This window comes from Callospermophilus lateralis, chromosome 3, assembly GCF_048772815.1.
Source record: "Callospermophilus lateralis isolate mCalLat2 chromosome 3, mCalLat2.hap1, whole genome shotgun sequence".
Lineage (NCBI taxonomy): Eukaryota > Metazoa > Chordata > Mammalia > Rodentia > Sciuridae > Callospermophilus > Callospermophilus lateralis.
The window spans coordinates 101,456,669-101,471,637 of NC_135307.1; the positions used below are offsets into that span (position 1 = coordinate 101,456,669).

At 32.2% G+C, this 14,969-nt stretch overlaps 1 protein-coding gene across 1 annotated transcript in view; it reads right to left on the reverse strand.

Annotated features, from left to right (window-relative positions):
* Znf280d (zinc finger protein 280D) overlaps nucleotides 1-14,969 on the reverse strand; it is a 112,268-nt gene that overhangs the window by 13,056 nt on the left and 84,243 nt on the right. Inside the window, 1 exon segment of the mRNA XM_076850833.2 lies at nucleotides 4,906-4,951. Coding sequence (XP_076706948.2) covers nucleotides 4,906-4,951 — 46 coding nt within the window.

Below are 14,969 nucleotides of genomic sequence, written 5' to 3' on the forward strand. Positions count from 1 at the left end.
GAGTGTGGTCCTGGGCCTGGGTCCCTGCGTGGTTCACCGGGGAAAGTCCTGGGCCTGGACTCTTGCGTGGCTCTGAGGGGCAGTCCTAGGCCTGGGCCTGGACTTTTCCACAGGTCACTGGGGGCCAGCCTGGACTGATGGGGGCCAGGATACATATTTTTAACACCAGAAAAATAATAAATATAGGGAAGGAAAGGATCATAGTACACTTACTGATCCAGTATATGCAATAGTATCAAAAACTGTGATGTAACTGCGCTGGGATCAGTGCTGTGTCAAGCCACACATGGGTCTGAGGAGGAAGAAAAAAATGCATATCTCTATATACAAGTTTTTGTGTATTTAATATTGTTTCTCAGAACATTAGTCAACTAATACTGAAAAACTGAAAAGTTCCTGAATTGAAACCCAAAACATTAGCTTAAGTTAAATATTCTAATCAAATCAGGATTTATTATCATTTAACTTTCTTGGCCTTATCGAAAGTAAATACATCAATAAATATTTTCAAAATCTAAGTTTTCTCTTGTTGCAAATGAGCAAACTTCCATGTTTGACAATTTCTCTTGACCAATGGACAATTTTGAATATTTTTAACATTGTTAACTTACTGACATTTCTTTTGCAAGATGCAACTATGGATACAACTGTTAAAATCTCAGAATACCATTTCAAAATCTGTATTAGACTGCACTAAGCCCAATGTTGTTTTAAAACATAATGTCAGTTGTATATTACAAATCATGGATATGGTATATTGCTTTAAACTATTTAAGATCAAACCTCAATAGAGATTAAATTATCAAAAAATTTAAGTGCCAAATCAGTGGTCGTTTTATGTAAATTGTATATATTTACAGCAAACAACTATTCTCTAATTTAAAAATTTGAAAGTGGGGCTGGGGATGTGGCTCAAGTAGTAGTGCGCTCATCTGGCACGTGTGAGGCACTAGGTTCGATTCTCAGCATCACATAAAAATAAAATAAAGACATTGTATCCACCTAAAAGCTAAAAACCAAATATTTAAAAAAATAAAAATTTGAAATCTAAAGAACACTTCATTTTCCATGTTTATTTCAAATATAAAATCAGGCATGTGACTATATGGTTGTCTTCTTCCTCCCTTACCACTCCACGTGTGTCCTACCAGAAGCTGCGGGTTTGGTCAAGGGTATACACATAGCTGTGCTAAAATCTTTCAAACAAGTTCTCAAAACATTGGTAATCTTAATTTCTATTTAATAAATACTTTCCTCATAACTACTGATATTCTCATGCAGTGATTCATATATTTCAACTTCTTAACTTTTTCATTTATTTTCAAAGTTGGAAAGAATGTTCATCTGTGGCTAATGTTTTGCATTTATTGAATATACTTTCAAAATTGCTTTCTGTCATTTTTTGTAAGCAGAGAGAGACAGCCTTTCACAAAATGTGCAGTTTTATGTACACTCATTGTATTTTCACTAGAGAGCTTCAAATTATTCCATTTGATTCAAATTTCATACTGTAAAAATAGTTTGCATGGTATTTTATAATCAAGATGCTTTTGGGCTGGGGCTTGGGCTCAGTAGTTGAACTCAGGAGCACTCAACCACTGAGCCACACCCCCAGCCCTATTTTATATTTTATTTAGAGACAGGGAATCTCTGAATTGCCCTAGCCTTGTTAAGTTGCTGAGGCTGGCTTTGAACTTGGAATCCTCCTGCCTCAGCCTCCCAAGCCACTGGGATTATAGGTGTGAGCCACCGTGCCCGGCAAATATCATCTCTTTCTAATTAATTAGTAATTTCATAAACCAGATCATATCTAGATTTTTTTTAAGTTTTATTGGGATAAAATTTTCTAATTATTTCTTTTGTTTCAATCAAATCAACAAAACTTTCTTTTTTTGTCATGACATTATTCTTAATGTAAATATAGCTAATAATCAGATACATTTATTTATGATTGATTACATAAAGTATTTTCCTTTTATTCTCAATAGTATTTCAGATTTAACATAATTTTCTAATAGCATTATAAATGTTTTGAATTTTCTTAGACAAATAAGACAGATTCCTTTGTATGATTATGCATATCATTACAATAAATCTTATAAAAGTTCAAATAAATTAGAAATAGTCTTACATCAGACTTTCAATAATTTCTTGTGTACTCTTAAGAGGTAAACTATTTTTGCATAAAATATATATCTAGAACCACTCACACATATTTTATCATATTCTATAAGGCATCATCTATTATCAGTTTAAATATATTTTTAAAAAATCTTCAATTTAGTTACTTGGGAGGCTTAGGCAAGAGGATTGTGAGTTCAAAGCCAGCCTCATCAACTTAGCAAAGCTCTATGCAATTCAAGGAGACCCTGTCTCTAATAAAATACAAAAAGGGGCTAGGCATGTGGCTCAGTATTAAGTGCTCCTGGGTTGATTCCTGGGACCAATGGAGGCGAAAAAAAAAAAAAAGTATGAATGAAAACGCAATAAAGCAAGAAGTTTTAAGTATACATGAGGAGATCATGATAATGAATTCACTAATGGAACACTTTAAAAAGATTAATCTTCTGCAAATCTTTGCCCATCTTAAACAGATTTTCAAAATCTAAATGAGCTTAGCTAGATCCACACTCTATTAAAATCACTTTTATTTTGGTCACAATGAAGGATTAAAATTTACTTCAAAATTATCTTTTTTTTTCTTTTTTTTTTGGGTACTGGGAATTGAACCCTCAGGTTTTTCCACTGAGCTACATCCCCATCCCTTTTTATTTTTTAGTTTGAGAAAGAGTCTGACTACTTTGTTTGAGAGTCTTGTTAAGGTTGTTGAGACTGGCCTCAAATTTGTAATCCTCCTGCTTCAGCCTCCTGCGTTGCTGGGATTACAGGTGTATACCACAACATTCAGTCAGTGTTTTCTTTTCCTTGTGCAACTAGTATGTTCTCAAGCTTTTGAAATTTCTAACATATCATTTTCTTTCTTTTTTATAATTCAAAGAAAATTCTTAATTGTAACTCTGAATTTCATAGTAATTTTGTCTAAGGGTTTTAATGTTAAGAACTTCATCATTTTTAGTAGATAAACACTGTTTTTCTAGACAGACCTGTTACTGCCCCTGTAGTTTTGATCAATTTCTTCACACATTTTCTTCTGAACATTGTACCACTTGGCTTTTTAGACACAATATTTGAGAAAAAAAATTAATGTACATTGAAAATGTTTATGTTTAACTAACACATTTAGCTAAATATATTTAATTTATATAGTGAGAGTCAATTTATGAGTCAGACAAATCATAAAAGAGAACATTACCCTACTCCCTACCACCTTATATTGGCTAGCAAACACTAAGTAACAAGCACCAGCAGTACTGTTGGAAGAAATGCAAGAGTGTAGATAACGACACTCCTGGAGGCTCAGTTTCACGCGAAAGTCAAAAGCTGAGTATGGAGCAAGAACACTGAGAAAAAAATCCCCATCCTCAACATAAGGAATTACTACATGAATTGAACCTGTAGTTGTCTTGAGGTAATCATAGCAATGAGAAAACCAAAATTCAGGTGAACGCCTTCCTAGACAGCCGCAAACTCTACACTAAAGGCCTAACATAAGAAAAGGTATGCACATTTCCACATACACATACTCTTTACCTCGGTCTCACACATAGTGTCTGGCTTTCCACCAAACATGATACAACATACAGAAAAGCAAGGTGAAAAATACCTCTAAGAACACAAAGGTAGACATGATCCAGATTCTAGAATTATCAGACATAAAATTTTAAATTACTACAGTTAATATGTTAAATGCTTTAGTAGAAGAAGGGTCAATATGCATAATCAGGATAGGATTTTCAATAAAGGGTCAGAAATTCTAAGAAAAATCAAATCAAGTCCTAGAAATAATAACAAACAAATTTATCATTATAGAAGTTAAAAATGTCTTTGATGGACTCATCTGTATACCTGGCACAAATAAAAAAATTAATCAATAAATTTGAAGATTAAAAAAAAAAAGAGTCAGTTGGGGAGTGGAAATCAAAACCAGGCATTTAAGAACAGTGCTAACATTAAATGGTTTAACATATGTGAAATTGAAACTCCAGAAGTAGTAGATAAGAGTTGGTTCAGAAAATACCAATTAGGATAAATGCCAAAAACAGTTAAAGACACAAATAGATAAACATAAAAAAGCAAACAAACAAAACAGACTTAAGACATGTCATGTTCATACTGGTTGATAACTTAATCTTGAGAGTTTGCAAAGAAAAATCACATATTACAAAAAGATAAAGACAATAATTATAGAAAGACATCACATCAGAAAATATGCAAGCTAGAAGACAATAACATTATTTAAACCAACTGTTTGAAAGAAAAAACAAAAACAAAATTGGAAATTCTGTACCTACCATAAAATATCTTTCCAAATGAAAGATTTTTATTAAACAAAAAGCCTTGGAAGAATTAACTGCCAGCAGGCCCACAACATAAGATATAACAAGTAAAGGGAATATGACAGAAATGGAGAGCAACATCAAGAAATGAAAAATTTGGAAATGTCCCAGAATATAAAATCATCTGAAACTACTAATTTTCCAGTGTGCCAAGTGATTGACGTTTTAATTATTTCAGGATTTTTACTTCATAAATTTATATCTATTACACAATAGTAAACTAACATTATGCAAGTGAAATACATGTTTGTCAAAATGAAAAAACCTTAACATTTTACTTAAAATTAGGTATTTTTATAAGATGAAAAATTTTAAATCTATTTTTTCCTATTACATGCCAATATTGTTGCTGACATATGCATTTTGAAATTTAATTTTTTAAAAAAATCACACCAACAATATTTTCAAAAGTCTAAACCATTAAGGAAAAAAATGAAACAAACTTTACCTTAGACACAGATTCTTGTTCCTTAATGGGCACTTCATTTTTTAATCTTGAAAACAAAATAAATACTCATTATTTTATACTTAAAATGATGAAATCTGAAAGATTTTGCATGATTATAATAATTAAAATGTAAATCTAAACCAATGTACATTTTATGACATAATAGTAAATTGGACCTCATATCAAGGTAAAAGTAAAATGCAGGCTATTAAACAAAAGATTTATTAAATGGTTAAAAATGAATAAAGACATGTATTTCTCTATCAAAAAGCAAGAGCATTTAAGGAATGTACTCTTTGCTAAATACAATTTAAAAGACATAAAGAATTACTCCTTAAAAAGAAAAAGCAGGATATATATACATATATGTATACATACACACACATATAAAATATACATTAATATTTATTATAATAGGACTTAAAAGTGAAAAGAACCTTTTTCTATAATGAAAATCCATAATAATGTCACTTCGATATGTATTACAATTAAGTTACTCTAGAAGCAATAAAATCTCAGAAATAATCTAGAATTTTGAAGAATATATTCTTAAAAACCTCCATAAACACTGCTCAGCAATTAACTATACTTTATAAACCTCCTGACTCCTAAACAATGCTTATTATAACTTATTAACAATATGTTATAACAAAGGTATATACCATCTAGAAAAATCTTGTAAAATAATCAACAATGTAACAGCTAGCTTTTCTTTTTCTTTCTTTCTTTTTTTTTTTTAAAGAGAGAGTGGAGGGAGAGAGAGAGAGAGAATGAATTTTTTTTTTAATATTTATTTTTTAGTTTTTCGGCAGGCACAACATCTCCGTTTGTATGTGGTGCTGAGGATCGAACCCGGGCCGCATGCATGCCAGGCGAGCGCGCTACCGCTTGAGTCACATCCCCAGCCCTCAGCTAGCTTTTCTAAATGACCTTTGTTTCATAAACTGATGACTAAAAATATTATTTAGAGAATTTAAGCATCAAAAAATATTGATATTATATACTAAATTCAATTTTAATGCACATAAGTAGGTCAGCCAACCTGACCTGAAATGCCATTAATCAAGAGTTAATTGATGAAGGCTCAGTAACTATAAGAAATAGTATATTTAATACAAGCAATAACTACACTGACTTTTAAATTTCATGGACAAAAATGAAGATATCTAATAGGACAAAAATGTCATTTCTTAAAACGTTCTCTCATGGCTAGTCAATGGCAAAGACTCTTCCTCTTTATGAAGTGCCTATGCATTTTTAAAATTAGGAATATAGGGGCTGGGTTGTAGCTCAGTTGGAGAGCACTTGCTTAGCAAGCGTGAGGCACTGGGTTCGATCCTCAGCACCACATAAAAGTAGAAATGAAATCAAGGTATCTTGTCCATCTATAACTAAAAATTTTTTTTAAAAAAGTTAGGGCTATAAAAGGAAAAAGTGTATATAGTTCAGTGGTAGAGAATGTGCTCAGTATGCACAAAGCACTGGGTTCAATATCCAGCACCACTAAAATAACAATGATGTGATGATGACAAAGTGGCTAAGGCCTTTTTTTGCATACTATTATAATTGGTAGTACATTACAATAAGTTAAAATTAATTTGTTAAACAAGTTGAACTGAATAAAACTTGAACAAAAGATTGATCAAATACGTTTGAGGTTAAAGACTGTGTGATTATCTCAATTATCTAAACAATATAAATAAAGATGAGACTGTATAAAGTATATATAACTTCATTGTTTTAATGGAGCATATGGATAAATAATTGTTTTAAGAATAACATGTTTAATGAAAAAACATTGTTAGTCTAAACATGGATATTATATTAATGAAGCATTGAAATAAATTTATCCATTACAACTGATTTTTATTTCTAAGCATTTGATCATTTTAAATTCAATTTGAAAAAACTAAAACAAATGGGCCAGAAAACACCTAAAAATATAAAATATTTTGGGGGCTGGGTAGAGTGCTTGCCTAGCATGTATGAGGCCCTGAGTTTGATCCCCAGCAAAACACACAGTTATTTTCTTTTCAGCTTACTATTAAAATGTTATCAAAGATCTTATACTCTTAAAAAAAATTACCATGCTAATCATTTTCAATATGGGTATTATAATAAGTTAGTTTTATGTAGCAATTAAAAATAAAAGCCATTAAGTATGTTTAACTGGTATTGCTGGCATTTCCACTGGGGAAACTGAGTCCTCTGAGTATCACTGCAATGGAGGTTAGTGATGTAAATTGTTATAATTCTCCATTTTACTAAGAAACTGGTAGATGGGATCATGTTAAGTTATTGGAATAATTAACATTAAGATGTCTATGATGGGCTAGGGTTGAGGCTCAAAGGTAGAGTGCTTGCCTAGCATGTGTGAGGCACTGGGTTTGATCCTCAGCACTACATAAAAATAAAATAAAGGTGTCCACCTACAACTAAAAATAAATAAATAAATAAATAAATAAATAAATAAATAAATACATATTTTTAGAAAGATGTCTATGATCCCAAATATTGTTTTGTGCCTTTTACTATAAAATAATTCTCTTCTTAAGGGACAGGCTATAACAACCAGTAAAAGCATTTAGAAAAGTAACTCTAATATCAATTAGAAATGTACTTTATAAATTTCATCATCATAAATTTATAACTAAAATTTTATAACTAGAGACGAATACTCTAAGGTTAATAAGTTCTAACATAACTACTGATATATTATTAACATTTCAGGAAAGAAAAAATTTTTCATACCTGTAATTCTTATTCATTAAAGATACTTGCTGAAATAATCATCATTTGAGATATTCAACTGCTTTAGAGAAGACAGTCAAATTTGCTAAGCTCAAAGTTCTGAGCTAATGACCTGCCTTTAAGTAATTACACTTTTCACCTGTAAATGTAGTTTTTTAATAGAAAAATGTAGTGTAGTATTTAGGACATCTGAGTTCAATGCAAAGAGAACAGAAAGACTGGTGATCAATTTCAACATCATTAGCAAATAAAATTGAAAGTATGTAAGTTTTCTTCTCTATAGAAACCTGTTTAAATATATTTGTTTTTAAATAATAATCCCTTTTCTGTAAAGTCCTAAATGAAGTAAATGGTTTCCTGTATTTTTCTGCAGGTCACATGACCAACATAAAGCTACATATAAAAGGAATATTCTGATTCAATGACACTAGTTATGTTCTTTTGAGGCTTCATTCACACTATAAACATACCACAGGAAGGGGAGATGAGCTGTAAGGAGGGAAATATTCATTCATCCATAAACTCAGGCCAATAATAGCATTTATCTCAGAAATCGGCGTGAATTAAATGAGTAAATGGACATCAAATACTTGGAAGACTATAGGGCACATTGGATGTGATCAATAAATGTTACCTATTATTATTTCCAATCTTCCTGCTCAAGACTTGCTTGAGAGTACACAATACAGGCCACTTTTACTCCCTAAATTATCTCCACTGTTTTGATTCTTCTGCCAAGCTTCCTCACTACTCTTAAACACAATATATTCGATACTTCTTTTGATTTTTTGTCTGGGATCAGCCTTATTTGTTCTAGTATGAAACAATCTAACTATTTCTGAATACCTGGTTTTGAGCTATCATCTAAAGTTAGGGAAGAAAGCAGAAAAATCATTCTAGATAGAAGACAGAACTAGATAAAGACAGACAAGCAAACAAAGAAAACAAAATATCTGCATGTGAAAATGTAAAGGAAAAAAAAAAGACCACTGATGTAGGCAGAATTAATGAAAGAGTAGGAATCTATTGTGTTATGTGTTTTGTTGGCAAAACTGAATTATACCCTAGACATTTCATTTATAATCTACAAACTACCCTTAAGACCAGGAGACCAAAAAAATTCTTTTAAACGGCAGTAACTACAGAATCACTAGCCAAAGCTGGTATGGTTTGTTCTAAATGATGAAGTACACAACAGTTTCATTTATCTTTGCATCTCACTGTTTCCCCCATTCTTTCATGCTAATCAGATATCAAAGGCATTAGTCCCAACTGCCAGGAACCACTGTTATTAGTATTATTATTTTATATCATAGAGTGAACCCAGTGGCACTTAACCGTGAGCCACATCCCCAGGGTCTTGCTAAGTTGCTTAGGGCCTTGCTATATTGCTGAGACAGACCTTGAACTCTTGATCCTCCTGTCTCAGCCTTCCCAGGCCCTGGGATTACAGGCATTAAATATGTCACCACGCCTGGCCACGAAACCACCATATCTTCATGCACAGCTCCTATCTACTGACTAGCAACTTCATATGAGGAACAAATGTGTTATACCCACCTTGAAAAGAAAAAACTATCTTCCAGTTCCCAAAAATTTGATTTATTAATGACTGTGAGAGAATCTAAGGAAAAGAATTTCTCATACCTCCAACCCCAGTCACATTTCAAGTTAAAGAAAGATGCCCAAACTCATAGATCAGAGTGGTTTGGTGTTTGGTTTTTCCTCCTTCTCCTCTTCCTTCTTCTAACTTAAATATATGACCATTTTGAACACTTAAGATTCTATAACTTGGGTTAAACAATGATTCTTCCAAGTTCAGAAATTAAAAAAAACAATGGTGTAAGCCCTTATTCTTTGATGTTCATAGACTCAATGTGAGTAAATATTTTTAACAGAAATTTTGATATAGTTTCAAATGTAAGACTTAAAGAAAAACATTGTCATTCTACCCCTAGAAGAGTTTACTTATTGCTTGCATATATGAAAAACAATTAATGACTTAACAGTTTAGTTGCGAGTGGTATAATAAAATAATATTTCACTTTTAAGAACAGGTTCTGATTCCTTCTGGGATAGTATTTCACAAAAATTATAGCTATTCAATATATATAATTATAATGGTTTAAATGATTATGAAATCAGCTGGCTATGTGGCCCTGTGAAGATATGAATTCAGCTTGAACTTCATGTCTACATTTTTGATTCTCCTATTCTATAATTACCATGGTGAATGACATCAATCATGTCTTTTATTCATGTGTTCATTTCCAACACCTGACACAGAGTCTTGCACATTGAAGGCAGGATATCAGTCCAGTGTAATGACTTGTGAAAAGATTTATCTATATTATACTATGAAAAGAGCAATGTGCTAAGGATGAAACCCAATATTTCTCTTGCGATTCTTTAGCTTTAAGGAAAGTCAGAATTCTGTTTCTATTTCTTCTTAGTACATTTAAATTAGAGGGAATTTAACAAAGTGTATACATAGATTTAATCTTTAAAGCACACTGTGCATCTCTTAAATCTTCAAAGATTACTATCAACTTCATTTCACAGATGAAGTGAGGCAACTTGACCACAAAGTTGGTGAGAAAGTGCTAGGGCTGATATTTTACCTTTAGTCAATACACTGCATTTTGCTTAGACAAACTTGGAAGTCACTTGAAGAACTAAATTAATTTTTAAAACCACTTCAAAGTGTGCTTTTTAGGGTATCTGATTCAATCAATAAGAAAGATAACTCATTCAGTAGCCTAATTTTCCAAATTTCAGTTATAGTGCATTTACCACAGGCTCTTACACTCTAAAAATGTTCTAGAGGGGAATTACCCTTTTATTCTCACTTTTTGTCAAGAAAAAGTATCTTACAAAACTTTACTTCTATTCTATGTTACAACTGATCTACACAGGTAGGTACACTGGAAAAGAGGGAAAATGGAGATTAGGGAAACAGAAAAGAGCAATTTCATGACTAAGTTCAATAATATCTCTAACATTCAAGAGAGGCATTGTTGAAAAATCATTTCAAAGTTCTACAAAAGAAATAGCTATGTGACTACTGCTAACTAGAAGAACTATACACTCTTACAAAATTAACAGCCAAGATTTATGGACATAAATACTTGGTAATAATAAAATTTTCTTCAAAAAAAGGATTCTGTAAGTTAAAAAAGCATGATTTCCTTCTAAACAGGATTCTGTACCAGTTTTCAAAAAGGCAGTGTTGTTTCCCAGTCTTTAGACAGAAAAAGCCAGAATTACTCTTAATTCTACATTAGAAAATTTGTACACAAGATTCAATTAAAGCACTGTGATGAGATGTCATCCACCAAGCAGTCTGGAGGAAAGTACTGCACTAGTCAAAATTACAGATAACCACAATGCCAATGTACTGCCACTGAAACTCAGTGACGATAAGATTCTATAGATTCTAGGATCCCCTGCCATCAGGAAGTGGCAGTACTCACAGGAGTAACAGGATTAAGAGCAGGAAAGCTGGAGTAGGAGCAGTGACAACAGTGAGTGTGGGCTTTCTTCCAGGTCAGTACCAAGTAATTTAGAATCAATAGCTAACTGAATTACTTAAACTGGTAATTTAACTAATTAATTTCCATGCATTATTTCTTAAAGCCAACCTAAAAAGAATTATTACTTATCTTTCAGTGATGAGGAATCTGACTTGAAGGTTAACAATTTACTCAAAGTTATAGAGCTAGTTAGATGTAAAACTAGGATTTAAACTTCAGTCTATCTTATTTCAAGGCTACATTCCTTTCACAATACAAGACTTCACAGTGAGTTGTATGGACAGTTTCAGTGTGGACAATTAAAAACAGTAAGATGCCTTATTTTAATAAAAAATACAGAAAAGAGATGCACAGGAGACCCTCTAATGAGATAGATGATAGTAAACTTTTGTATGTGGTCAAATACAAGCTGACAAGAGTGAGACTGCAGAAACAACTCAAAATCAGAAGTGAATTATGTCATAAGTACAAGATGTCCATACTATAGTCAAGTTAAGGTATTACAACTTAGGGGAAAATACTGATTCGATTTATAAAAGACACTTATGACTAAAATAAACCCAGAAGTGTTCATAGAAATTCCTTAAAAATATAAGTTTAATGAGCTTTAGAGACCGAAAATTGAAAGGTATGACTTATACATGATGCAGCAATTATCTCTAAAGAAATTTAACAGAAATAATTTGTGTAAATGGTTTGGGAGGCCTAGAAAGAAAAATTGAAGGCCGAAGATCAGGGCAATTCCACCTGAATAAAATGTAGGCAGAAATAAAATCATGGAGTGTAGAAATATAACAACAATAGAATCATTGATAACTTCTATAGTGTTTCCTATGTGCTAATCTTTTTCTTTTCTTTTCTTTTTTTTGGGGGGGGGTACTGGGGATTGAACCCAAGGTTGCTTAACCACTGAGCTTTTTATTTTTCAATTTTTTAATTTTATACAAGGTTTCCCTAAGTTGCTCAGGGCCTTGCTAAATTGCTGAGGCTGGCTTTGAACTTGTGATCCTGCTGCCTCAGCCACCAGAACTAGCTAATCACTTTTGAAGTACTTTACCTGAAAACTAACTCCTTTAATTCCCTCAAGACTTTCAGAGTAGGTACTTTTGTAATCTTTGTTTTATAAATAAGAAACTGAGGTACAGAGATTAGGTAGCCTTTGCATAAGTCACTTACATCTAGAAAACAACAGGGTAGGAACTCCTAATTGGGCAATCAATTACAGAGCCTAGACTCGTACCACATCACTCTGTCACTTTAAAGGTCTGAGAGGGCTGAACGTATCAAATCTGGGTATCAAATGTTCAAATCTTATCATCAAGAAAGACCTCTTGATCTCATTAAGAAAGGCAATTAAATTTAACAAAATGAGAAAAAAATTTCAAGAATCTTAATAGATATTACAAACACTGGAAATATTAACAGTCTCTACAAAAGCTAGTTACAAGAAGTTACAGAGAGAAACTAGACATAATTATGAGAAACTCTTAAGCTTCTCAGTGAAGCCATGTTAGGCAACCATACTCTTCATCAAAAATATCCCTTGCTGCTATAATCAGAAGAGGCTCTGCACTGTTATATATTTCTTAGACTTTATAAATGTAATAATGAGGAAACCATTTTTTCCAGATAACATTTCTAAAAATGTGAAAATGTACTTGCTTGCATCTAATTATGCACTCTACCTTATAAATGATTCAGGAACATGAATGAAATTTCTAGAAGTCCTTCTTATTCAACACTACATTTATATTTTCCAATAGAAAAATCAGAATGATAAATCTAATCATTATTCTATAGCCCATTCTATTGAGATTGTCATGAAATTAGTAATGATAGAAGGGAAAAAAATTCAAAGGCTGAATAAATACTTTTTGTATAGTCACAGGCCAAATATAACATGGTAAATCCCACATTAAATTTAATTTAAAGAATTTTAATTTTAACCTGAATTTTGACCACAGAAACAGTTTTCCCAAAACTATGTATAAATTATGGGCATTAATTTTATAGTATAGAACAGGAGAAATAATGACACAATTACCTTCTTTTATAAAAATGCAAGAGGGTTATTTTTATAAGAGTACACATACAGAGTTGAATGTGCCTAAGAGTAAGATGGATATTAAATTTTCTCAAGATCAAGAATTCCTGTTTCTGTTACTGGGGTAGATATGTGAATTCATAAGAATAAACTATGAAACTTAGTCATAACCAGTATTGAAAAACAGATCCCTAGACCTCTAAAACTTAGTAACTTCATTTACAAATAGGGCATCACCATACTCATGATTTTCTTCCCACATCTCTGTCCATACCTTCTTTAGTTTCCTTTGCACATTCCTTCTCATCTCTCTAACCTTTTATTGTCAGAGTCCTCAGAGCTCACCTGTGGACCTTGCCCTTTCTCTATTTCCACTGTTATCCCTTGATGAGCTCATATACTTCCATGAATTTTTTAAAACTGAACTTCTTCATGCTGGAACAACTGTAGATTCACACATGGTTGTAATGTTATAAGAAACAATAAAGAGCAATCTCAAGTACACTTTGCTCAGTTTCCCTCAATGATAGCATCTTGTAAACTATAGTTCAATATCACAACCAGGATATTGACAATGATTAACAATACATTGATCTTTTTAGAATCCCCCAGTCTCACTTATATCCATTCTTATGACATTTAAAAATATTAAATGATACTTATAGCCTAAAACTTACCCTTAAATTCATAAAGGATTATGACATCTCCACTTAGCTATCAAATAAGTATCTCAAAACTAAAACATGTTTCAAACTAAAATCTTCTTCTTCACTCCCAAACCTATTCCTCTTGAGTCTTCTGCATCTCAATTGATAACAATGTTATCTTTTCAGCTGCTCAGAATATTAACTATGAATCATCCTCACATGTTAGCTCACACTTCATATCTAAATTACCAAAAAATTCAAAACACATTCAAAAAGGAGTCACTTATCACCTACCCAAGCGACCATCAGCTCCCACTTGTTTTATTAAAATAACCCCTTAACTCATCTCCCTGATATTTATTTATTTGGAATTTTATTGAGGTATCCTCTATTCAAAATTCACTAATGGCTTCTCATTTAAAAGTAAAACCCAAAGTTTTTACGATGGTCTTTAAGTTCATATACCACATGGTCCACATTATCTCACAGGCCTATCTCCTACTAGTCTCCTTCTTCTTCCCTCCACTGCAGCCAAACTAGTCTCCTAACAGTTCCTTAACTCAGAATTATCCCATGTTGGAGGTTTTTTCCTCCCAGAAATGCTCTTTTGATATCCAAGTGATATCCATATAACTTCCTTCACACCTCTACTCAAAATGTCATGTCTCTGCAAAGTTTTCCCTGATACCAGATTTAAAACAGTGGTCTCCTAATTTCTACCCCATATTCCTGTATTTCTCTTCCCTACTTCATTCTTCTTCAAAGTATTGACCATCATCTAAAATATAGGCAAGATGTTTTGCCAAAATGTGACAATAAGGCAAGAATCCAAGTTTCTATAGCTTAAGAGTCATTTTCTAAGAATGACAATAGACTCAAACTAAAAATTAGACCTATTCAACAGTAACCAAAAAGCATAAACATGTGACATGGCTATTTTTGATGAGGCAAATCAACTATTTAGAATAACTTGATGGTAAAGAAAGATCAGGCTTAAGCTAAAACCTATTAGTATCACACAAATTCAACTAATTACCTATAATAATTAGCAAGCTTTGTCCTGCTTTAGTCAAACCAATTTTTAAAAAA